Below are 27,821 nucleotides of genomic sequence, written 5' to 3' on the forward strand. Positions count from 1 at the left end.
TCAGAGACAGACAAGTACCATATGATTTCATTCATATAGGGAATATACTGAACAAAATGAACTAACAAAACAGAGACAGACTCCTAGATAGAAAGCAGGCTGGAGTGAAAATCTTTTAAAATTCATCAGGCTTGTTCATAGGAACACTTAGCTAATTTTAAATAGTTACATTGGAAAATTTGCTTCCACATTTAGGCAATGCTATTCCCCTTTGAATGGATGTGACAATAACTATTGGTACAGCATGAAATTTATTTTCCGATTTTTGGCTTTAAATCATTGTACAATCCCTGGGTGATCAATGTAAGTGAGTTCTCTGACACTACACAGCAGAACTCAGGTACCTCCACTACAGGAAACTGAGGGTATCTGGTTAAGCTGACCAGCAAGTGTCAAGTAGCTTGGCACATGTCCTCTTAATTTCATTTATTGAGCCAACTATGCTAGGATGCTTCTCTTACATGATGCCATCTTGCTTTTTCAATGAAACTGGAGTAAAGTTGCAGCTATTTATATATTTGTAAATGAACTGCCTTGCAGAATTAGCGTGGGGAAAGGCAAATACTACTTTATATGAAAAGTAGGGATTCTTTCTGTGCCTTATCTTGTTTCTGTTGTTCTGGTAACTTCCAGGTGAGATTTATGAGGAGAGAGATTTAATGAGTGTGTTGGTCAGATACCTACCTATTGAGAACACTTAATACCTTAAACCTGATTTAATGTGGGGATCCCAAAGGCCACTCTTGCAAGGGCCCTCCAAATAAATGTTACACTTCAAGGTGGCATGGGCTCAGGGAACATCTGAGGGGCTTTATAGGTTTGGTTTTACTTTAAATGCATATCCATTTCTTCAGTATTCCTTGGGATAGTAAATGGTATGTATTGGATGGCATACTATCTAGTTTTCTAGAATTCTCTTTTAAGAAAACAATTCCTTGGTTTTTTGTATCTACAAGTATCCTTTGTTATGTTAAAGATATTCATTATTTCTATGCATATTGAAAGAGAGCTATATCATAGATTACCATATTCTGATTATTTTTAAATTGTGTTTTGGCAGTTATCAGAGCAAAATGGTGAAGTTTTAAGACAAAATATATGCAAAACATGTATATACTACGGAGCAACTTATTTTCTTGGTACAATATAGTCCATAGAGTTCATTAATTGCTTCTATAGAAACATCTTTTAAATGAAAGTGTCTTAGTAGTTGAATATTTTAGAAGAGTTGATGAATGTTAAATTTGTAATCTACACGGTTTATTCTGAAGGGGCAGCACATCCTTATTTTGACTAGCCAATGGGGGAAATCAATCAATTTAAAATGTACCAGGGAAGTGAATTTCCTGATTTATTATTGAATTCAAGAATGGTAGAGAGCCGTATCTGTCAGGTTCTATGATCGATGCCTAGTGGCTATCTGGAATACTGTGTTGAGTATGATTCTGAGCCCATCTGGGTTTCAGCAGATGAGAGTGCTATGATCCATTAGCAAAAAGAGGGAGAAGAGAGTGCTCCTGTGTATTCCAAGTCTGTAACTTCTCTGATTGAGAATGATTCCTGTAAGGTGATGTTTTTTGAATTTGAAACAGTTCCTAAGAATGGGGGGAAATGAGGCTGTGTGTGAAAGAAGAATCAACACAGATTAACTTCAATAAGATTTTATGAGCTAGACACAGTGGTGTAATTGACAGATATGGTCCCCTTGGCTATGCTACAAAAAACTCTCCAGAGAAGAGAAATCTTCTCTCTCGGTCTTTCAGTGAGTTACAGGTTGCTTTCTGGAAGCCAGGGATATTTAGTTTCACAGTTTTACAAGGAAAAAAGGAGCTGATAGAAGATAGTCTCATTTGTATTTGATGTTTTTATAAACATAAATGATTTTCAGCAACTAGGAAACCCCAAATTATATATTTGGAAGATGTGTAGTGTTTTCTGGGAGTTAGTCAAGTTCCTGGACCTTAACAGTTCCCTTGGAATCATCCTGAATATGGGGGGAAATTGTTCTGCATATTGCAGCATGACCTGTGCCTTGTCTTGGCTCCTGTTGAATGATTCACCCAATGGGCATGTCTTGTCCACATGGATCTTTACACTACCTCCAGATTTTCATTATTATAAAGAACACTCCACCATACAAGAAAGTTGTTTCTGTCTGTGTTTACAACTATTTACATAAGATTGATTTTTCAAAGAGGAATTCCTAGTTCATTTTTAGAGATATTGATACATACTTCTTTTTTTTTTTTTTTTGTATTTTTCTGAAGTTGGAAATGGGAAGGCAGTTAGACAGACTCCCGCATGCGCCCGACTGGGATCCACCCGGCATGCCCACTAGGGGGTGATGCTCTGCCCATCTGGGGCGTTGCTCTGCCGCAACCAGAGCCATTCTAGTGCCTGAGGCAGAGGCCATGGAGCCACCCTCAGCGCCTGGGCCATCTTTGCTCCAATGGAGCCTCGGCTGCGGGAGGGGAAGAGAGAGACAGAGAGGAAGGAGAAGGGGAGGGGTGGAGAAGCAGATGGGCGCCTCTCCTGTGTGCCCTAGCTGGGAATCGAACCTGGGACTTCTGCACGCCAGGCCGACACTCTACCACTGAGCCAACCGGCCAGGGCCGATACATACTTCTAATTATGTTTCATAATTGTTTTATGCATCTATTCTGTATGTTACCCAATATCTTCAGTAGCATTAGACATTATAATTTTATTTTTTTAAACTAAAAACATGTCAATTACAAGTAAAATCTATAGCTTACTATGTACATATTAGAGGTTCCTGAAATGTCTTTTCCTTCTTTTGAAGAGTAAGAAGTAGTACAGCAAGTTACTGAAATGAATGCAGTCTAGTCTAGAGTTCACCCTTTTATTCAACAATCGTTTATTGAGCATCACTATGGACTGGGCACTTTACATTGGGATTACATTGGTCAAAGAATGTGGACCCCCCCTGCTGGAAAGATACACAGTGTAAGGAAAAGCTGTACTTCTCTCTTGCCTTGACTCAAGAAAAAACTGGATGTGTTGTCTTCTGTCATCTAAGTATGGGCTATGGGACTCGATCCCACTCCTTTTCTCTTAAAGGCTAAACTTTCTTAAGCATCATATGCAGACAGATTTTTAAATTTCATTTCTTCCCTCTTAAGGGGCTGTTTTTTAACCCATGTTTCATTTTTACTGCTCTCTCCATTGGGAGCTCTCCAAGTTTGCAAAACCAGCCAAGGCTCAAAATTATGTTCAGAATTGTGATCCTGAAGCTTCTAGTTGCTGAACATTTCAGGAGGATCACTTCACAATTCCATTAAACTGTGGAGAATAACTGTTTATATATCCCTTGGATTTTCATTTGGGGTATTCTATTATTTTGTAGATCGAAAGTTTCCAATATAAGAAAATGTGACTTAGTTAAAAAGTTGTCCAGCTACTTAGATAGGATTGACTGTTACATACAACTCTTATGTCATCACTATGTGTCCTTCATTATAGTTGGGCATACCAAAAATGTGAGCTGAGTCATTCTTAAGATGAAAAAAAAAACCTGATAAGTTAACAATTACTAACTTATTTTAAAAAGTACAATTTAGTCAAATTATGTATAGAAGATATAATAGGATTTTAAAAGTATTGTTATACAGAGTTTAAAAGTGCATGGAAATATTTTCTTCTCCTTCACAAGAACCTATCTTATTTTTCTCTAGAAAATTCAGAGATGTTAATATGTTTCAATAACAAATAGCTGTGTACAGATATGTCTGCTTGTTGGTTTTCAATATTGGGAGTTCCCTGGGTAAAATCTGAAACTGGCCCCAACGCATAGAGGGCACAGAGACCCAAGAAAGAGGCAGACCAATCCAGATTGGCAAGTGGTAGGTTTAATAAGCAAAGGAACTTGTATGTGAGTCTTAAGAGAAATAGGTCTCTGCACCTGTCAGCCAGAATCTTAAAAATGTACACAGCATGTCTTCACTTAGCACCATCAATTGGTTCTCGGAAGCTATCATTTTAAGCTAAACAATGTATAACAAAACCAATTTTTCCATAGGCTAATTGATATAGAGTTAAGTTCCTATGACATATTTCTGGTCATAAAAACATCTCCAGCCTGACCAGGCGGTGGTGCAGTGGATAGAGCATCGGACTGGGATGCAGAGGACCCAGGTTCGAGACCCCGAGGTCACCAGCTTGAGCGAGGGCTCATCTGGTTTGAGCAAAGCTTACTAGCTTGGACCCAAGGTTGCTGGCTTGAGCAAGGCTTACTCCATCTGCTGAAGGTCCGCGGTCAAGGCACATATGAGAAAGCAATCAATGAACAACTAAGGTGTCGCAATGAAAAACTAATGATTGATTGATGTTTCTCATCTCTCTCTTCATTCCTGTCTGTCTGTCTCTATCTGTCCCTCTCTCTGATTCACTCTGTCTCTGTAAAAACAACAACAACAACAAAACAACTCCAAATTTCTAAATAAAGACTCAAAACACTTATAACGTTAAACATTGAAACAGAGGTGAGCTACATATGCATGTAAGAAAGATTCATAAAAACAAATAAGATAATTACTTTCCAACCTGCTCATTCCAGTTTAAGGTTGTGGGTAGTCGGAGCCTGTCCTCACAGCTCAGGGAACAAGGCGGGACCTACCCTGGGCAGAACGTCTTCCGTCACAGGGCACACTCTCATCCATACCATCCTCACTCAGACTGTGACGATGTCGATAGTCCAGTTCACCTAGTGTGCACATCTTTGGATAGATAGGAAGCTGGAATGCCCAGAGGAAACCCATGCAAACATGGGGAGAGCATGCAAACTCCCACAGAGAGTAACCCTGGCTAGGACTCGATTTTATTTTTTCCTCATCAATATTATAATAAAACAACATTGAATGAAATGGTATTATTTGAAGACCTCCTGATTAGAGGCTTTAATAGATGCAGTCATGTACATGGTCTGGATGGTTTCAATGACACACTACTCTCTTGGAGCTGAATCCTCTAGACGGTTCCTAGTGTGGGAATGGCAGCAGGAGGATGGGCGGGGCTGATAAGCCTCTGATGACCCAGGTCCAGCTCGGACCACACAGAGGCCACATTCTCTCCATGCCCGCTTCTACCACTATGAAAGTGTAATTTGATATAAAATATTATCAGTTTAGTATTTCCATTTATCAGTTTTGGAAACACTTAATATTATAGTCATCAAATTTAAGTAAGGTATAGATTTCTTTCCTCAGATTTTACATAATTCAGTATTGCTTGGAGAAAAGTAAAAAATATCAGTAATTGTTCATATGTATATAGATTCTATAACATTCATATTAATTTTATTTAATTCTATTTTTTGTTTTGTTCTTTTTCAGAAAGACCATTTAACATATCTACTAGCTTCACAGATTTTTAAGTGTACAATGTATCATTGTTGATTGTAGGTACGGTGTTATACAGCAGATCCCCAGAGCTTCTTCTCTATTTTATTATGGCTAATGACATGTAAATTATCATCCTTATGTCATTTGTCTTGAGAGTAGCAAGGTACCAGTTATACTACTTAGGAACCATAATAATGCAAATATCATTATAAAGTAATAAAATTAAGGTATTCTATTTTGGGAATTACTTGAGTCCTGACAGGCATTGATTTATCGACTACTGTTGGACTCTGTGTAGATTTTTTTCTTTCTTCACTCACTTTTACATCCATTGAATCAAATCTTATATGGAACAGCTTTAGCTCAGGGAGGGGTCATAGGCACCCGTGGTACGTGCACTGCAGGCTTTCAGAGTACACAAGAAAAGGACATGGAAGAGCACACTTCAGTCACCTGTAAACTCGTGTGGCCCATAGAAATGCTGTGAGGATTAATTAGTTATTAACTTTCGATAGCTGGAAATGTATTGCTTTTATAATGGTTGTAAACCTTAAATTTAAGCACGACAAATTTATGAACTCCCTGGAGAATTGACTATAGTAATATGTGATGTTTCATTACACTAGTGCTTGAGTATAATTAAGAATTCCACAGATGTTTTTGTGAATTGATAAGACTCCTTGTTTTGTAAAATAGCGTTGAGTAGTCTAATTCTTATTCTCAGACACAGAATCAGTAAGATACTGTTATGATTTCAATGATAAACTTTATTATCATTTTACTTATTTCAACTTAGCTATAAAGGTTAGTTAGAACACAAGCATGGTAACTAAAAAACAGAATAATATAAAATTGATATGAATGTTATAGAATCTATATGCATATGAACAATTACTGATATTTTGTACATTTTCCCCTGACAGCTATTTAGCTGCCATGCTGTGTTATTTTATGTGATTCACATAACCTTGGTAAGCCTTGTTCATTGCCTCATTTTAGACAGCACCTGGATTTCTAAAATGCATTTGTTCCAGATTAGGTGAAATTTTTATAACTTTAAATTAAAAGTAACATATTTAAATAATTGGTTTTAATAATGTCACCCACCATGACTATATCTATGTAATTTGAAAGCAATCATAGGTTCAGTGAAAATTTTAATTAATATGGATACTTGCCCCTGACCAGGTGGTGGCGCAGTGGATAGAGCATGGGCTTGGGACACTGAGGACCCAGGTTTGAATCCCCAAGGTTGCCGGCTTAAATGCGGGCTCACCAGCTTGAGTGCAGGGTCACCAACTTGAGCATGGGATCATAGACGTGACCCATGGTCTCTGGCTTAAGCCCAAATGTTGCTGGCTTGAGCAAGGGGTCACTGGCTCAGCTGCTCTCCCCCATCAAGGCACGAGTGAGAAAGCAATCAGTGAACAAATAAATTTGATACTTCTCATCCTTCTCCCTAATTGTCCTTTCTCTCTCTCTTACTCTCTGTCTCTCTAATATATATATATATATATATATATATATATATATATATATATATATACACACACACACATAGATAGATAGATAGATAGATAGATAGATAGATAGATAGATAGATAGACAGACAGATTAATAGATACTAAAGATAGTACTTTGTAGAATTATCTGGTTAGTTGAATAGGAGACTGAATTGACCAAGATATTTTGGACCTAAGTTATTCCTCTTATTCAAACCCTCTCAACTTCTGCTCTCTCACCTTCAGCTGTCCTCTCTAGAGGCGACCCTCCTGTTCAAAGGTTAACCCCTTCGCTTGTACTCTTGATCTTCTCCTAACCAGCCTTCTCTAAGACGTTGGTTTACCCAAGATCCCTTTTGCTCTTCTGTTTTCAGTGCTTGTCTCCACAGTATCCTGGCCTCTTAGTCTACGACTGTCTACTTAATCCTTACCTGTTCTAGAAGCATTTTTCTTTTAAAAGTCCCTTTTATTCCCAGACTTCCCAAAGGAATAATGTTACTGACCACATTTACTTCCTCACACACAAAAGTTAATTTACTCATATCTTGAACACTGGAAATTTCTTTTTCAAAGTTTCTGGTGACCACTGTCCTGTCTCCAGGGAAATGATCTTAGATGTTCTAAAGTGCCTTTGTGTGCCCATTTCTCTCTGTCATATTCTGTCCACCATTTTTCCCCATTGGACTCCTACATATCCTAGAAATCTTAGTACACATTCTGCCGTCTAAACACAGCCTCCACTGATGTCCTCAAATTTCCTTTGTGTGTGTATGTGTGTGGTCCAGTACATTTTAAAAATACTTTTAATACAATACTGATCTTGTTCTGGCTCAGATCATCTAAATGTTTCCTGACCACATTAGGTTGTGGGTTCAGATGCTGTGTTAACATCAATGATTAGGTTGGTATGCGTTCTACGTTCTACCTGCACAGCTGCAGAACCTCCGCTCCCTCTTCAGGGCTGCTCTCATTATTCCTGGGAGCCCCGAGAATGTTGCATGTGTGCTCCTGTTTACAATCAAGTATGCTTCTGTTCTTGTTCTCCAGTCTCCTTGTCAATGCACACGGCCCCTGCCTTTGCTATGAGTCCCCTCCAGGGGACCCAGCCAGGCTCTATTTATGCTGTGCATCCTTACCCTCAGGTGCCAGAGTTTCCCCATGCCTTGTGGCTAAGTGGGCATGTATATGTGCTTTAGAGGGTGATGGCCTGAATTCAGTGACCCTCTAACTATTTTCTGGATCCCAAGGCAGTACTGCTTGGGCACAGACCCTAACTGTGTATTTAACAAATATAACGCAATCAGTTCTTGGCATTCCTTCCTCTTTGGGGCTGAAAAGCTTGTAGATATGGATACTAGCCCATGCTCTCTATTGTTTTTACATTGCCTATCTCCTCTAATTTACCCATGATAAAAATGTAACATTTCCTTCGCTTACAAGAGCTATATTGAGAAAATATTTTATAGTATACTGTCACTATTATTTTGAAGTTCAGCTTTGATGCCAGTGAAAGAAGACATTCTAATAAAGTATTTCATTCAGTTCCCAAATTATATTGACTATTCACTATTTGCAAAGCACTCAGGATTTAAGGATGAATAAAGACCTGTTCCCTGCCAACAAGTTATTTCTGTGCGGGAAGATAAAAATGTCCACAATTAGCTCTTACAAAACGCAGTAGCGATCTTTAGATGATATGTATGATAGGCTCTGGAAGAACAGACGAAGCCATTTTGAGGGAACCAGGGAAAGCTTCACGGGGGAAGTGAAAAGTAGAGGCTGAAGAGTGAATAGAAGTGCACCAGGCGAGCCAGGGCGCCAGTGTGTGGTAGTTAGAGGGAGGGAGCATTATGGTTGTTGTAAAGGTCGAGGCAATTTGAAGGAGGGTGAGAAATCCTGTGTGACTAGTGAATGCAGGTGGGGAGCGGGTCTGGGAGGTGGAGGAAGAGAAAGGAAGCTGCGAGCTCAGCGAAGGCGCTTCTCTGAGACACTGTGTGCCAGGCTAAGGGGTTCAAACCTGATTCATATTAAATAAAGTAAAATAAAATGCGAAATAGTTCTATGACCTGAAGAGAAACCGGAATATATCAATGACACCTCACCAAAGTTGTTTTTAAAAAAGTGAATGTGTGGGAGCAATAGCATTATATTCTAGAAAAAGGAAGTTGAGCCCATGGCATTGGGACAGTCACAGCTTCCAGTTAGGTCAGACTCTGAGAACGATCCGGAAGCAGTCGCCGAGCCTCCAGACTCCAGAGAACCTCAGAATCCAGAGAACCTCTTGGGGATGGGGATGAGTTCGACCCAGGAGTTATTATTATTATTGTTATTATAATTGCTATTATTTTGGGTGGAAGATGCCTGAAAAAAACTAGCTTTCAAGGTCTTTCTGAAGACCACCTCCTCTTGTTCATCCTCGGTTTTTATTATTTGAATGCCATCTAGCAGTAAGGCTTGATTTCACTGGGAAGTCATTTACAATGTCACAATGAATAAGTGCTAATCACAACAGGCCAAAGATTATGAGAGAGTCCTCCAGGCTTTGTCTTCCCATTAACAACCTCTCTGTCCGTATCCCCTCAGCAAACACAAAAGGCTAAGATTTCAGAGTCCCTGTGGCTGTGGCACTCAAACATCATCACCCAGCTTGCAGGGAAGGCATTGCAGACAAACCCCCCAGGCCCTGCTAGCCAAATTGCTTGTAACGTGACAGGTGATGGTGGATGTCAGCTGGGAAAGAAATGACTTACTATAAACTCCAAACATCTCTCACTTCACTCTCAGGAAATGTTACTTGTATCTTATTTCTCTTCCTGGAAGATATTCAGCAAGTCAAAGGCCCCATTGATACTTGTAAATACGGAAGTTCTTCATAAACCCTGCCTCACGCTTATTTAGAATGGAAGAATTAATTTGGAAGCCAGTTCTTGATATTTAAAAATAGATTTTTTTTCCATTTAACCGTTTTGTTTTAAAAGTAAATAAATAAATAGATAAATAAATAAATAAAGGTTAGGTTTGCTAAATATGATCTGGAAAATTCAGTTCACCTCTACCAAAATAACACTTTAAAAAATAGCTTTGCTTCGAGGCTGGTGCAACAAGCTAGTTGAATAATTACTTTGTGAACCATACATAATAATTAGTAAGTAAACTTTTTAAACACTTTTCTATCTAAATGCATATCACACTTGATTTTTGGAACATCATTTACAAAATGAAATTTCTCTAGAATAATTATGTCCTCTAGCTCTTCAGAGTAAAAGCACTGAAATTGTGGGATTTTCTTCATCGTTTTTTCTTTTACATTTCACTTCTTGCAGCACATTCTTGATTATTTTGTTAAGTAAAAGGCTGAAAAGAATCTGGTAGTGGTGGGCTTTTCTTTCTCATCTTCTTATTCTGTAGTTTGGTTTGATCCTTTATTTTTATTTTTTCTATATGTGAGACAGACTAGTTACTTGCCACATAACAAACTATGTGTTTTTTTTTAGAACTATGGAACAACTACATCAAATTGACCTTGGTGTATAATGAAATGACCAATTCTTTAAATACTAAGAAATAAAGAAACTTATGAGCTTCATTATGGTCTTTATTTTTCGTGACAGCAAACCACTAGGGCCGAGTTATGGAGAATAAATGAGATCTGCCCCTTGGTTTCATCTCTCCATTAAACAACTTTTTAATAAATACTTGCATTTACTTTAAAACAGTCAATTACTTATAAACTTCTATGATTTCCCCTGGCTTTGCCATTCTTGCAATGCTCCCCTTCGGAAGGGAGTGTGAGAAAACAGTTTATCCTCTGAGGGCAGTTCTTATTGGTTTCTCATTAATGGGGACAGCCAGCAATGCCCATTATTTATTTGTTCAGGTGACAGCCTCTCTCCCTGGGAGACCAGACACTTCACCTTCATTAAGTTAGCTTTGTGTATAGCTGGCTGTGTTAGGCATTGATTTCACACCTCAGGGGAGGAATGGAATGGAAGCTAAAACTGATCTCTCTGCCAGGATATTATTAATGTAGGATCAGTGCTAAGGGTTAGCTTTCTTTCCATTGTCATTTGGAATAGTCACATTTGTGATCATGATATTCACATTTTAAGGAATTGCTTGTCTTTTTAGTTAGGTTACCATTTTATTGATGTTCTTCCTAATATATTGCTTCTCACCAGTAGGATAAACACAGAGGCAGTTTTTATCAGAATACTTCAAACTTTTCTTTACATTGCGTAGTAATTGGTATGTATCCTGTTTTCATAATCCTCACTACTTCCTGAAAAAGTGCACTCATTTTTTAAAAAAATGCTTGGTGAAAAAATCCTAATTTTTTTAAAGAAATGATCTCTAAGGAATATATAGAAAATATTTATGATTGTTTATTACCTTCTGTAGCATGCATATCTTTTCTAAAACCTTACAGACAGTATCCCTCTTTTAAGATATTACTGGGTGGTTTGCGAAACTTCCTGATCTGTGCTCAGAATATCATTAGGGGAAGGAACTGTAATAATCTACTCCTCAGGGCTACTGGTCGGCCAGGATATGCAAATGTCATAATGAATACTTCGCTCAGAGCCCAAAACATGATTTGTTGTTGTTAATATTACAGTATGAGTGTAAACATTTTAATTATTCATTTCTTGACATTAATGTTTCATATTTATTTACCTCCCCCTACCCCATCCACTGCTCAGAAAAGTAGATTATTTTCTCCTTTATAGTCCCTAAATATCATTTTTAAGTCAGGTTGGTAAAAATGAGGAAAGTTTTATTCTTTTTTTTATAGATAAATTTTTATTAATGTTAATGGGGTGACATCAATAAATCAGGGTACATATATTCAAAGAAAACATGTCCAGATTATCTTGTCATTCAATTATGTTGCATACCCATCACCCAAAGTCAGATTAAAAGTTTTATTCTTAACCCAGAATATACAAGCAACTTGATATACTGGAAAAAAACTGAGCTTGGAATTAGGAGTTCTGAGTTCAAGTCCCATCCTGACTTCTGTCTGGCAAAGTGATGGTGGAACAGTTATTTGACTTCTGTGGCTTTAATTTCTCTTTTATGGAGTGAGATGTTTGGTCTGAACCACTATTAAGATTCCTTTTAGCTTTAGGAGTGTAGAACTACAGGAAACTACTATGTGTGGTGTCTGATACCTGAAACATTTCCAAGCACTACAAGACTTCTGCCGAAGCACGCTTTTGGTGAAATATAACTAGGGCAGCTATTCGGTTTTGCTAAAGCCTGTAGAGCTTGTAAACGTCTGTTTGAAAGGAAGAATACTGATTGTGTTTGTTTCCGGACTTGACTTGTGTCAGTTTTTTGATTAACCTGCTGTAGAATCACATAGGGCTTGGTTTTTCCTTCTGCGGTTTTCCTGCTGAATATGATGTAGCACAGTCTCATGAGGCCTTAACTTCAAGGCATTGTGCAAGCTAACATTTTATACTGCATACAATTGTTTGGTTCCTACTATGACTGATCATAGGCATCACTATGAATTTTCCATGAATAGAACAAATTTTTCTGAGTGCTTCTAATATGCCAGGTATTAGTCTAGATGCTTGATTTAGAGCAGCAAGTTTGTCAGAATCCCTGTTTTCATGGAAATCACATTCTACAATAGTTGCTGGTGACGAGCAATACATGTATAAACCAGTACATTAAAAAAAATGTTGGGTAGTTTTAAGCCTATGAAGAAATTAAAACAAGGTGTTAGGTACTGACTGGGGTGAGGACAACTATAGACCTTTCTGAGGAAGTGACATTAGAGCTGAGACCTGAATAGTTAAGAGAAGCCATCTAAGTGAAGACTTCTGGGAATGGCCATCCCAAGAGAGGAAACAGGAAGTATAAAGGCCTAAGACCTCAGTGAGCCTGGTGTGTTCAAGCAACCAAATTCAGGTCATTGTAACTAGAGTGTGGGTGCCACACCAAGCCTGAAATAGGAGATGATGTGTCAGAGGAAGGCTGGAGTCAGAGCACATTAGGCTTTGTGAGCCATGATCGAGGACGCGTATTTTATTATAGGACCCATGGGACACTGGAGGAAGGTTAGAAGGAAAGGAGGCACCCTGTCTGCTTTACATTTTCAAAGCTCATTCTAGCTGCTGTGTGCAGGCTAGACTTTTAGGGAGGGAAACAATCATGACACTATAACTTGGGTCCCAGGAGTGGTGGCACCTTGAAGTAGGGAGTGACAGTGGAGCCAAAGAGATGTAGGCAGAATCGGAATCTATGCTGATGGTACAGAAAATAAGACTTCCAATAGGTTGTCTAGGGTTGGGGATAATACAAGAAAAGCAAGAATATAGAATGACTTTTAGGTATTTGGCTGGAGCACCTAGGCGAATGGCTATGTCTTTTATCAAGATTTGGAATCCTCATGAAGGGATGTGCTTGGTGGGAAACAGTAGGTTCAATTTCAGTTATTCTGAGATGCTTTTAATATCCAAGTGGAGATGTCAAGTAGGGACTGAGATATGTGGGTCTACATCATAGTTGAGGAAGGTAGTGAAGGTTTACCTCGGTTACATCTCCCCTTTGGCATCGCCTCCTTTTCCTGGTAACTTTTTCCCATGCTTCCAGTGGCTTAACGTGTCACTTTTGCTACCCAGGACTCACAATAATGGCATCTCACCTTGGTCAGGCTAACTCAGGGGTATTTACTGTTCTGGATTTATTCCTCTCTCTATATACAGTCCCCACTTAAACTTTCTTGCTTTATGACAATTCCTTACCCCAGTTCTATGCTTTCCAAGGTGAGAATTAATTATTAGAAATTTTGTTAGTGATGTGTGACTGGTTTCTAGGGAGTGTTTTAATGGTAACAGCACTTATGTTTTATAAACACAAGCATTTTCCAGAGAGGAAGAAAGCTGTAATAGGGGAGTATTAGGTGTTTTGGCTTGTCAGTGAAAGTACTTCACAGTTATGGAGAATGTCAGTGTCCGTGAGTTCATAACCACATATACAAAAGATAGTGGATGCAGAATACTATTTAATGATAATTCTACATACAGAGAGTATATACTTCCTCCATCTCATGCCAGATACCTTTTAGACATCATTATTTTGTTGTATCATATATTTTCTAATGATTTTAAATGTTTTGACCAGGAAAAGATAGTTTATTAATCAAGTGTGAAAGAAAAATCTAGAGAATAGAGTTAATATGCTATTTAGACAAATATAACATTGCATTCTTAAGATTCTATGCAATGAATTTATTTATGGTTAATAAGATGTTAATTTTTATCCACCTCCATGAATACAGATACTAGTACTTGGTAATCAGATATTCAGTTTAAAGTTCATGGAGAAAGTACTGTATTGGAAAAAGTGTATTTTTATTTGAGGTTTTTACACTTGATCCTAGCCAAAGGCCAAGAAGTGATCATTTGAAGTTTCTATTATCTTGTGTTAATGCCTCAGTGACTTAATTCATTGTGAAGACAATAGGTTGTGGGTTATAGATTTTTATGACATATTTTTTACTAATAATAGAAATAATAATATTTCCTAGTGTTAATTCTTTCTCTACTCTGGCCTGGGAGAATATGAGATTAAATAATAGGTCATTTTAAAGGTTAGTAGTGTTTTGTTCCTGGCTAGTAGCTCAGGGGTAGAGTGTTGGCCCAGCATATGAACATCCCAGGTTCGATTCCCAGTCAGGGTACACAGGAGAAGCGACCATCTGCTTCTCCACCCTCCCTCTCCCCCTACTCTCCCTCTACCTCTCCCTCAGCCAGTGGCTTTATTGGTTCAAGCATGGTCCCAGGGGCTGAGGATGGCTCAGTTAGTCCCAGTGCATCAGCCTCTGGCACTAGAATAATTGCTTAATACTCAACCATCAGTCCCAGATGGTATTGCTGCGTGGATCCCGGATGGAGTGCATGCAGGAGTCTGTCTATCTCCCCTCCTCCCACATAAATAAATAAATAAATAAATAAATAAATAAATAAATAAATAAAATAAAGATTAGTAGTGTTTTTAAAAATGATATTTAATACAATTTATGCTCATCGCAAATGTTGAGAGAAAGGAGAAAATAAAAATCTCTCTTAATTTCGACACCAAGAGAAGCAGTCAATTTTTTATTGGAGTCAAAGTCTCACTGGTACTGATGGTCAGATCTGGACATGGCCTTCTGCCATAGCTGGGCATTATTAGGAGCCCTGTGTTTGATTGTCTGCAACTTCTGCAGTTTAATAGTGTTTTCTTTCACTTTATGATTGAACAGAGAGCTGCTACACATAGAGAACTTTAGCGAGCAGGTGAAAACTATATTCTAGATATTTTCAACATTGAAATAAGTTATAAGTTCAAGTTTAAAGTATGTGAATTATAAGGCTTTAAAGACACTCCAGGTTTTACCTCAGACTAGCCCCTCAGGGATAGTATAAAGAGAATTCCACAGGTGAGGGTTTTTTGTTGTTGTTGTTTTTGGCACCTTTGGGTAATTTGGAATTACTTTAGTTTGGCTCTCTATGAGTTTAATTAGTCCCATTTGAAAAATTGATTCTAGAGTATATGAAACATTTTATTAATTTGGTATACCTCTGCTCTCACTTGTTCATTAATATTTGGTGACTTTGAGTAATGTGAAGAAAAATAGGCAATAGGGAATAAAAAATTAATTGCACTTAAATTTCACAAAACTTTGAGGTTTCAAATATAGATTAATATTACTTTACATGGATAAATTTTCCACTTACAGTGTATAAAATAGAGGGAAGTTAGGAAATATTCTACAGAAAATTTCTACCTGAATATATATAAGAATGAGTTTGGCAAATATGGATCAACAATATTTTTGTTAATGGGAGTATCACTGAATAAGCAATGGATAGAATTTCTTATAGGAAATTACACTCCATTCAAAAATATTCAAGCATGAATATCTTAGACATAGCAAGCTGTCATTATATCTCTCTGGTAACAGACCAGTAATCCAATATGGCCTCTTTTATAATAGAAACTTTGGCAAGACCCAGAGAAACATTCTGTGTCACATTAAGTGTTTGTACTTGTGTGATATAAACAAGAAACATAGTCTGTAAGAGCAGATATATTTTGTAACATATTATTTTTAAAATACAGAATTTTTTTTAGCAAGCAAAATTGTTTTAGGTCTTGAAAACATTATGAATTTCTGAAAGGGGACATAGTAATTATAAGAATTTTTATTCATTATAAACTTAAAGAAGAATTCATTTTTCTTTGAACATTACTAAATTTACTTCAATGTGTTATTTAAAGACTATTATATATTAACATTATTAATATTAATATTTTGCTTTATTTTGTCACAAACCTTTCTTGTGAAATATTTTCAATTTTAAATGAAATTTTTAAATTATTGAAAAATAATTATATTTGTTTTATGTATGTAGTATTAAAGAATCATATCAAAATCAACTGGTTGACATTGGTTTTATTTGCTGGATCATTCATTTAACAAAGTTATAGAGTGCCCTGTTGTCACTGCCCTTAGGTTTTATGGTTGATACAAAGATAGATTTAGTGCTGTTCTTGCCATCAAAGAGTTTGCAATCTCATGATGAGATGTGACAGGTGCTTACACAGATATAATCCAAAGTAGAAAGTGAGGAGAAATGTGTTTTAATTATTTTTTGCTTTGTAATGAACCACTACAAAATATAGTCGCTTAAAACAAAAATGTTGTGTGTCAGAAATATGAACAAGATTCATTGGTGTACTTGTGCTTCACTCAGATCACTCTCTTGGCTGCACGAAACTTGCAGTTGGGCTCAACTGAAAGGTCCAAGTAGACAATACTGATGATGTCAGCAAGAATAGCAATATAAGGAGCTCAGAAAATGTACTCATTCATAAAAACAATGAGAATACAGGCTAAAATGATCAAAACCGGTATTTTTCAGAACTCTGGAAATGAACAATGGCAAGCTTTCTGGCATTTAACTTGTTCTATCAATAGTTACATCATGCTCTCCTCAACATAATAGTAGTCTTGAAACCCAATAGCTTTATACTTACAAGTGCAAACTAGCAGCCTAGCAACCATTGGAGGAGGAAGAATGAGTTTGGATGTCAATGAGAACCCCATTTCCAGAGATTTTTCATTATTTTACTTGACTGATAGTTTAGAAACCCCTACTCATAGGGTTGTCTTTATTTGACCTGACTCAGAGCTCATTCAGGAAAAACAGCCTTCTTTCCTCCTGGCTTTTGTTGAAAATAATTAATAGCAACTATGTAACATTGTAACTGCCCAAGATAGCAATTACAATTGGAAAAATGAGAAGATGACCCAAAAATTTTAAAAGGGAAAGTTTTAAAGGAAATGTCCATAGAAATCATTAGAAAGCTCCAACATATTTGTGGGAATCTAGGCACCTATATTATGTACAGGACTTTGTGGAAACTAAAAAAAAATTGAAAAAACTTATAGGTCTGGCAAAATTTAAAGCTCTGAACAAGCATCAAGTGAAGGCCAAGGCGAGTTAAAGCTGCCTGCTTGAGCATCAAAGGCATTCTGCAGCATGCATATATACTATAGTTCCTCAGCAGAGGCTGGGATTCTTATAGGTCACAGGCATTTAACTGATCTGTTATTAGCTAAAAATAGAATAGAGTAGAATAAAATAGAATAGAATAGAATAGAATAGAATAGAATAGAATAGAATAGAATAGAATAGAATAGAATAGAAGAAAATAATGTGGGTCACACATGACACAGTGTACACTTTGTAAAATTAGTTCAGGAACATGACTAAGCAAACAGCAACAACAATGATGACAAAAATAACAAACAGCAACAATACCAAACCACTGATAGGTGGAGAATCATCTGATTCCCAGAGTTGCCATGTTATATTATTTAAAATGTTTATTTTTTTATTAAAAATTTTTAAGAAATGCAAAGAAAGAAGGCATGACCCATACTCAAAGGAAAAAGCAGTTATTAGAAACCATTCCTGAGAAAACCTAGACACTGGGCTTACTTGGCAAAGTCTTCAAATCAGCTATCTACAATATGTTCAAATAACTACAGAAATCTGTTTAATGAACTAAAGGAAAGTATACAATTTTGTCTTACCAAATAGAAAATACCAATAAGTAGATAAGAATTATTAAAAGAAGCAAATAAAAAATTTTCAGTGAAAAACTACAATAACAGAAATGAAAAGTTTATAAGAAGGTTTAAGAACAGATTTGAGTTTGCAAAATAAAAAGTCAGAGAACTTGAGATAAGTCAGTTGAGTGATCCAGTAGGAGGAATAGGAAAAAAAAGTGAGGACAAATGAACAGAACCTCCGAGACTTGTGACACACCCTACCGTAGCAGGAACTATATTAAATGTAAATATTAAACACTTATATAAAAAGTGAAGACATGCCTAACAATTAATAAAGAATACATGATTCATCATGTTATGTCCAAACAAGATATGTGTTAGGGTCTTTCAATATAAACCATTTCTAGACCTGGTTTACTTCAAATAACACCTCCTTTGGGTTATTTTCATTTTTCACTAGAATAGAGATATACAGTTCAAATTACTGAAGGTTTTTAAAAAAAATTTCTTGACATTTCTGTGTTTCATACTTAAAATGAATAAATTTTATATCAATAAAAAAGTAGCAGGAAATAATATATCATGAAAACAGAAATTGAAAGAGACTTTTAATGTCTACATTAATGGTCTTAACCAGCTTGGGGTTCACAAAGTATCATAGACTGTAAACAACAAAAATTTACTTCTCACAATCCAGGAGGTTAAAAGTTTGATATCAAGGTGCTGGCATAGTCAGGTTCTGGTAAAGGTCCTTCTTCTGGCTTGCAGATGGCCATCTTTTCTTTGTGTCCTCACCTGGCAGAGAGAGAGGAAAAGAAACAGAGAGAGAGAGAGAGAGAGAGAGAGAGAATGAGAGAGAGAAGGAGCTCTGTAGTCTTCTCTTACAAGGGCACTAATCCCATCATCAAAACCACACCCTTGTGACCTCATGTAAACCTAATTAAACCTAATTATTTCCCAAAGGTCTCATCTCCCAATACTAACATATTAGGAGTTGGGCCTCAAAATATGAAATCTGGGGAGACACAAGTCAATCTGTAGAACTAATATCAGACAAAATAGACTTAAGAAAAAGCTTTTAGAAGAGATAAGGAAAGCTATTTTGATAATGATAACAGTGCCAATCCATCAAGACAACATAACAGTTATAAATGTTTATGCACCCGACAGCAAAGTCCCAAAATTCATGAAGCAAAACCTGGCAGAATTTAAAGGAGAAATAGACAATTTAATAATAGTAGTTAGAGACTTTAATCCCTCATTTTCAAAATTGATAGAACATTATATGGAAACCCAATAAGGAAATAGATGACTTGAACAAATATACAAATTAGTTAGACCTAAGAGAATATATGCTGGGGAAGAAAGGTGCATAGGATTGATTAAAAAAAAAACCAAATTTCAAAGACCTTACATTCCAAAATCCTGGCTGGGCCCAAAACTATGTGGTTGGTAATTTACATCCATGAAGAAATTATGTCTTTAGCGTAAAAATCTTCACAAAGTCCCTGGCCAGGAGCTCAGTGGTTAGAGCATCATCCCCACATGCCAAGTTTGAGGGCCCGATCCTCGGTCAGGGTTCATACAAGAATCAGCCAGTGAATGCATAAATAAATGGAACAGCAAATCAATGTTTTTCTCACTCTCTCTTTCTACCCTCTTTCCTTTCTCTCTAAACTAAATTGAACAAAAAACACAAAGATTGAGGGTGATGAGGTTTGAAAAGAAGGAGTGGATTCACTGATTGGGAATGCTTTTAGAAATATTTTTAGAATGCATGAAGGTTACATCTGAATGAATTATGACACTTGTAGGTATTCAGGGTATTCATTTAAGAAGTCTGGTGGTTAGTGGGAAGGCAGTATAATAGTTCAGCAAGGTTGGAAGAAGTCTCTTCTGTTTTTGTTTGTTTTTAGCAAGAGAGAGAGAGAGAGACAGACAGACAGACAGACAGGAAGGGAAAGAGATAAGAACCATCAATTCTTCATTGTGGCGCCTTAGCTGTTCACTGATTGCTTTCTCATATGTGCCTTGACCAGGGGGTTCCAGCTGAGTGAGTGACCCTTTGCTCAAGTCAGCTACCTTGGACTCAAGTCAGTGATCTTTGGGCTCAAGCCAGTGACCATGGGGTCATGTCTGTGATACTCCACTCAAAGTGGTGACCTTGTGCTCAAGCTGGTGACCTAGGGGTTTTAAGCCTGGGTCTTCTGCATCCCAGGCCGATGCTCTATTCACTGTGCCACCGCCTGGTCAGGCAGTCTTTCCTGTTTTATAGCAGGGGGAAATACATGTATATATTTGCAAATCAAGAAAAAAGGGGCATTAGAGAGGGAAAAGCTGAAAATTTAAAAGGAATTTTAACCCTTTTAAATGGAAAAATGACTATATAGTAGATGAAGCAACACAGAAAGTTTATAGTATATTGTTAGAAAACAGAAAGCAGTTGAAAGACTGATAACTTACTCAAAAGATGGGAAGAAGTTAGAACCTATGTATTGCAGGTTGGAAATGCTGGATAGATGTGGGCCAGTTTACCTCACCAGGCACCTAAAAGACTGATCACTGGTGTGGGGGATGGGGGACGGGGTGGGGGGGGGAGAAAGCCTCTGCAGAAGCTGGTGTGTGTGTGTGTGTGTGTGGTGTGTAAAAATAAGCTGGTTAGTTTTCTTCTTTTCCTCATCCAATTAGACAAGAGGTGAAAGATTTATTCTTGAGAGAGATTGAGCCAGAGAGCCTCTAGACTGGAGGCAAGCTGACTAGTGAGTGCAAGAAAGAGGCATGGCACCAAAACCAGAGAAGTAAAGTAAAATTCTATACTGATTGTGGGACCCCCATACACCCACCTGCTTCCAGAATGTCTTCATCCAGGTGAACAATCTTTACTGGTGTGGAAGGGTACATAGAAGAATTCCTTTCTATCCTAAAGCAGCAAATACCAGGACTCTATGGAGAAACTGAATGTCCTCAGAGCCATAATCTTCCTACATTAACATCTGAGGGATTCTCAGTGAAATCCTCCAGTTGGTCACGCTTTGCAGTGAGGCTGATTCACTGACACTCTGTGCCAGCAGGTGGGAGCTTAACAAAGTTTCATAGTTTTATTCTTCAATATATATGGACTACAATGAATCACCAGAGATTCGAGTAGAGCTTTCAGCATGGAAGAGAGAGGCCAAACTATCTAATAGGAGAAATGAACCTGGGTGAAACGGAGACATTCAAGGATGCAGAGAAAAACATTTAAAAGCCCACCAAATTGATGATGTCAGAGACTTAAAATACCGCATTCACTATAGTTTGACGAAGAGAACAAAAGAGATTTTTGGAAATAAAAAAAGTAACAAAGATTGATGCTAATTTGGGAAATATCCAAGAAAGTAGAATAAATAAGGAGACAAAAAACAAATAAGAGAGTGAGAAAACTAAGTTGTTAATAATAGAAGTTAAATAATTGTCTAAAGGAGGAGCTCTTGAAAGAGGGCATAAGAGAAAGTGATATGGAGAAAATAATAAAAAAGCTTACAAAAACATTTTTTTCTTAGTGATGCACAGCCCATATTGAAAGATGTACTTAATACAATGAATGGAAGAAAAAGCCCAGGAAATGGTATGTCAAGTTTTAGAACACTTGAGATAAAAAAAATGATCCTAAAAGCATCAACATGGAGAGTGGGGTAAAAGGGGCAGGCATCTGGAAGCAAGGTGGAGACACAAGTTATTACTATAGGGAGTGCTATTTGGGAGACCTGCCATGTGGGTTGGGGTTTCCTTTGTAAAAGGAGTTTTGATGCAACTTACTTGTTCAGAATTTCCACCTGGAAGTTTATGATTTGGTGTCACCTCTCACTTTTACTTTCTCCAGTTTTGAAATTTTTAGCTGGGGTCTCAAAGGTAAACAGCAGGCACAAAAGCCTGGTTGTTCTGTTAGATTTTTAAATGAACAGCATTACTTAAACCAGTACAGTAATGGTCATTACAAAATTAGTTCCATACTTGTGACTTTTCAGAGAAAATACCATTTTTAGAAGCTTGCTTTCCTTTTGACGCAATGGAAACCAAACGACCTGCCAATCAGTTTCTCATTTAAGTGGGGATATAATAATGTAGATGCAATAAAGCTGGTTGACTCTCTTTTTAATATAGCCTCAAAGAAGAAGGTAAAACTAAAGCTTACATACACACACACACACACACCCAGAAATGTGTGTGTGTGTGTTTTTAACCAAGTTAAGTAAATAAGAACTTTAGGCCAGCACAACATTTTCATATTTTTCTTTTCTGATTTCCCTACTACATGTGACTTTGTCATTAACACAAAGAGTAAAAACCAAAGTCAAGAATTCTGCATGACAGGTGGTTGTCAGTCTCAGTAGTTAGCTGTCAGTGTTAGTAGACCTTAGTATAATATTCGGAGTTAGCGGTTGGCCATCTCAACAATGCCTGGTGTTTTACTTACATGAACAACTTCTGGCTATGGTAGGTCTTAAGAGAATTCTTACCTACTGTTTCTCTGATTTTTTAGAAGAAAAGAAAAATTCCTGCCTTGCCGAGTTTTTACATATAATGCAGATAAAGTGAAAACTCAACTTGGGGGGATGTTTTTCTTCTTGTTTTCCTATGAAAATCTAGATAAGAGACATGTTCATTGTTACTTTTTTCCCTGAGTTTTTTCATGGGTCCAGTGAGACCAATAAAATTAAGACAGAAGAATAATTGGATTGTATTATAGTTTTTCTTTGATACCTAAAAAGAATTTGCTTATTTTCTTTTCTTTAGGAATGAAAGATAAGCTAAAACTTCTTTGGGTTGTGTGTGTGTGTGTGTGCGCGCGCACGCACGCCTGAAATTGATACTAGGAATTCAGTATTAGGACCTCATTCGCAAGAGTTTGATATGATAAAACTTATTCTCTGAAAAATATACCTTTAATTGTTAAGAGTGTTTTTGAAATGTTTTGTACTTACTTATATTGACAAAACCAATAACTCCTATTCATTTCTTTATGAATTACTGTTTGCAAAACTAAGTAGATTACTATAAAAGTGCATAACGCATCAAATTTATGGAGAAAAATATGACTGAGACACTGTGCTACATAGAATTCATACCTGGATTTTATTTCCTTGCCTTCTTCAGTTTTTCCACACTATTTCTGTTTTCCTCCCACAGTCAGATATTTCCCAAAGGCCTCCCTGAGGAGTACGCCGTAGCAGCCGTGTTCCGTGTACGAAGAAGCACCAAAAAGGAACGGTGGTTTCTATGGCAGATCTTAAACAAGCAGAACATGCCACAAGTAAGGACTTGTGCTTAGGCCAGGTGAATCTTGGAATTGTGTGTACAACGTTGAAAGCATCCGAATATTCTGTCTTTTAGAGGAGTAATCAACAGGGAAATTCAAGTATTCTCATGGTTAGGATGATCTTGCTGAAATCTGTAATGTGTGAGTCTGGTAGATGGGGCAATATTAGTTTCCCTTTTTAACTTTTAGATTCATATTTTGTCTGAAGACCCTCAGCCCTTCCTTCACAGCTGCTTCATTGATACTGTCTTGTTTACTGATAACTTACCTGTATTTCTGATACTATCTTTTGTTTTAAAAGCTGTTCATTGTTTCACCTGGAAATCCTTAGTGATCTAAGAGCTGAATATTAATATTGATCCTTTCAATAAAAATTTAGTGAACGTGTACTATATGCTAGTGACAAAGATAAGAGATTTAAAAAGCGTAATTCCTGTTCTGAGGAGCACAAGGTCGAAGGGGCTGTCATCTAGGAAAACAACATAGGAGAGCACAATTGCACGGTGACAAGCACAGTGGTAGTGGTGGGCTCAGACCTGGGTGGGGACTCTGGGAGCACCAAGGGGACAGCTGCCTGGAATGGGGGATGGGGAGAGCAGGGATCTAGGGATACTTGTCAAAGGATGGTATTTGGGCAGAAAGCAGGGGAAGTGGGCGATGCAGTGAGGGGAAATGCACCTTACTATGACTTACTGGCATCATGCAGCTGTGATTACTCCCATACCCAGTCATCGGAATGTTTTTCATTTCATTGATCTTTTCATATGTTGATGTAGTCACAATTTTATGATGGAAGGATGAAACCAAACTGAAAGAGTGTGTCCTCTGTGAACACGCATTTTCTCTGCACCGTGTAAATCATCTAAGGTTAAAAAAGTTGATCTGTTTCCAAGCTAGAAGAAGTGGTCATATTTGTATTCTGATAAAATTAGTAGCATTTAATTTTTGAGTTACTCATATAGAGACATACACACACATATATACTCTTAGCTGCTCTGTCTAGAAAAAAAGCATATTATATTCACCAGAGTACCACGTATTTAAGCCATTTTGTAGCTGGATATTTGCTATTCTTTTATGCTAACCCACCTGGAGAACACAGGTGTCATCTAAAACATTTTACTAAGTGCCTCAGTTATACTAAGATGCATGTCGATTTTTTTATTTGTGTGCTTTAATAATTCCAAACACTGATTCAAAAATATTTAAAGACAATTTGCCCTTTTGCAGGTTTCTGTCGTAGTCGATGGTGGAAAAAAGGTGGTGGAATTTATGTTCCGAGCTGCTGAGGGAGAGGTGTTGAACTACGTTTTTAAGAATCGAGAGCTCCGTTCTTTGTTTGATCGTCAATGGCATAAACTTGGCGTTGGTGTGCAGGTCCAGGGCCTTTCCCTATACCTGGATTGTAACTTAATTGCAAGCCGGCAGCTGGAAGGAAAGGATGCTGTGGACGTTCAAGGAAGGACTGTCATCACCGCGCGGGCTTCAGACGGCAAGCCTGTGGACGTGAGTTGTGACATTGGTTGTGAAAGACAACTAGTCAAAGTCTAAATGAAAACAATACACCTTATTTAAAACTTCTTCCTTTCATTCCTGTGTTAGACATTGCCTTTCACTATTGTTTAATTAATTCTCTAGCAGTGGTGTGAAGGTTGGCTATGTATTTCCAACTGTATTTTCACATATGTTATTTTCTAGGTATTTTTGCCTATTTTTTCCAGTCTGTGAATTTAAAAGAATTAGGTCATGCCTTAAAAATATAAGCTTATTGGAATTAAGTTTTAATAAATGTGAAAATATAGTACAAAAAAATAAGCTCCGTGTCTAGGATTATATGTTTTAAATAGAAAGGACAGGAAAAACGGTGAACTTTAAATGGTTCCAGATTATCTGGTGTTTTCATTCAAGAAAAACAGGCTATTTAGTTATCCTCAAAATAGCAACTTCTTTGTTTTGCAGACTTTTTCATGAGTGTATAATGATTTTTCAGGGTTCTAATGAGCTAAAGCATAGCCACTAATTGTATCAGTAGGTCATTTGGATGAGAATAGTTGAATAGTAAAACACTTTCAAATGAAAATATTCTTTAAAAATTACATTTGATGTTCAGATAATAAAGATTTATAATTGATTTTCCTAGAGAAGAAGGTCTATAACCTTTAAAAAGTGAGCTATAGCTAACTTCAATGATTGCACATTTTCTTGTGGGTAGAATCAAGGGAACTCATAGAATCGTATAAACATAATCTGAATGCATGTCACCAGTAGGAATTGGTATTGCTGTTAACCCAAAGCAGCTGACAGTTCAACTGTATGTCAAAAGTATAACTCTGTGCATATATATACTTGGCCAGCTAATTTTACACACACACATTTTTTAACTAAAGTGTTATTTCAAAACTGTATTCTCTCAGAGACAGTGAACAAATCAGTGAGCATGCCATAACTAGCGCTCTGTGCTGGTCAGCAAAATAGGCCAGAGCAGAAGCCAATCCTGGAGACAAGACAGGGTGGCATCACGGAGAGGGAGCTGGCTCGGGGCTCAGACAGATGTGGTTGTAAATCCTACCTCATCTCCTTAACTGTTATGACCTGCCAATTCATCTTGTTTCATTTCAGTCTCAGGATCCTCAATTATAATAGTGTTGATAGAATCTTATAGAGTATGTGCTGCAGGGTCTGGTTTGTAGTCAGTTCTCCATAAATTCATTTATTTATTCAAGATCAGACATGGCATTCAACCCTAGCATGAGAAAGTAGGAAAAATACCTTCTATTCCTGCTCTCAAACGTCTTGAGGGCTGATGAAAGGAGTAAAGTCTGTGTCAGTAAGTGGTGGCTGCCAGTAATCACAGCAGTAATTGTACTAACAACAGTACTAGACAGAGCTTTCAGAAAGGTCTCTTTGAAGGCAAGGGAGGATGTGGAGACCAGCAGCTAGAATGACAGAGATGTGACTCCCAGAAGTAGGTGAAATATGGGCATGTTGGAAATCGGCTTCAGGGAATTCTAGCAACAGTAAGAGGGAGTGACAGTAGTACCTGCTTCATGTACTGGAATTCGGGATGAGAATCTGGTACTTACAGGATTCGTGAGAGCAAAGTGGGCTCAGGTTCCAGAGAAACTAGAAGAACTAAAGAGTACACTGAGATAAATTCATAACCTTTGGGGAGAAACAGCAACAAGAGAGGAACAAGGCTCAGATCTCACCCTCTGAAGCTTGAGTGTCCTGTGTCAATAACTTCTCACCCAAGGAGAGAATTAAACCAGAATCCAAGGCTGAGGAATAGCAGGTGTTTCCTTATAAAAACATGTAAAGTAAAAATTATAGTGTTATAGTAGCTTTTTAGTTTAATATAGAATCAGTTCATCTGAGGATAAAATTAAAGACATATCACAATGATGCAGCTTTATTTTAGGAGATAGTCACTGTTTAAGTTCAATGAACAAAATACTAAAAAGCAAATAAACCACTAAAACTTTAAGTGGACTAATTCTTTATTATCTTCTTACAAATCCTGTGATTCATAAGATCTGATCAAAATGTATGTTGTTGAAAAATTACTAAAGATTGGGTTTTATTTTACATATCCTACCTGTATGTTTTTATGAGAGATAGGTGGCAAAACTGATAGAAAGATTTTTTTAAAAAACAAATCCTGTGTAACAAGGGTCAGTGAAAGACTTAGCCCTAAACATTCTCATTCTAAAGCACTGTGTCAATGAAGGACTCTAAAGTAACTAATGAATAACAAAAGTGTGATTAATCTAGGCTGATTGTAGATTCAGAGTCCTGGGTACTTGATTAGGTTCTAATCTCTCAAAAATTGATCATCTGTCTTCAGTTAAGTAAAATAATTTATACAAAAAGCTTAGCACAGTGGATGGTACATTATAGAATTTCAATATTTAATGACTATTTTTGATAACAATATGATAAATAAGTTTTTGTTAGGAAGAAAATTGTTGTCGCCCTTCTTCAATCAACATAATGGGGATACTACTGCCTGGCATTTTATTACACTATGTAAAATAGTGTATTTAAACTAAATAAAAATTAATTTCAATAACGTTCCAGAAAGTTATGGAAAAGTAATTAACTTTCATTTCATCTCAAAATTTTGCCTTGGCTGCAAATCTTAGGCTGCTCATGAATTCACAAGATGTCTGAAGCTCTTAATGCTTCCTGCGAGCTGAATTGATTTTGTTCATCTCAGTGTAGACCATTAGTTAAAGCTTTTATTTTAGGAGGGTTGGGTAGGGATTTAGAACTAACTGGAGATACCTGTTTTCTATTATCAAAGGATTAATTATTATAATATCAAGTTGGGTATTTCTGTAGAAAGTACTTATTGACCTCAAAGTAATACATAATCTGGCTCTGCTATTTTGGGAGATGAGGAAAGAAGTGGAGAGAGAAGCAGAGAGAGAGAGAAAGAATAAGGCAGAGAGGAGGAGGAGGGGAGGGATGAGATTGTTCCTGACCTATTTTATATGTCTAATCATCATACGATTATTAATTAAATCATTAAGCTTTCAACCACAAAGTAATTTAAAGTAGCCTATTTAAGCATCTGTCGTATT

At 37.1% G+C, this 27,821-nt stretch overlaps 1 protein-coding gene across 1 annotated transcript in view; it reads left to right on the plus strand.

Annotated features, from left to right (window-relative positions):
- Positions 1-27,821, plus strand: part of COL19A1 (collagen type XIX alpha 1 chain) — a 329,506-nt gene that overhangs the window by 18,811 nt on the left and 282,874 nt on the right. Inside the window, exons 4-5 of the mRNA XM_066252988.1 lie at positions 23,109-23,232; positions 24,469-24,744. Of these exons, the coding sequence (XP_066109085.1) occupies positions 23,109-23,232; positions 24,469-24,744 (400 nt within the window). The remainder of the gene's footprint in view (positions 1-23,108; positions 23,233-24,468; positions 24,745-27,821) is intronic.

The sequence above is a fragment of the Saccopteryx bilineata genome, chromosome 1 (genome assembly GCF_036850765.1).
Source record: "Saccopteryx bilineata isolate mSacBil1 chromosome 1, mSacBil1_pri_phased_curated, whole genome shotgun sequence".
Taxonomy (NCBI): Eukaryota; Metazoa; Chordata; class Mammalia; order Chiroptera; family Emballonuridae; genus Saccopteryx; species Saccopteryx bilineata.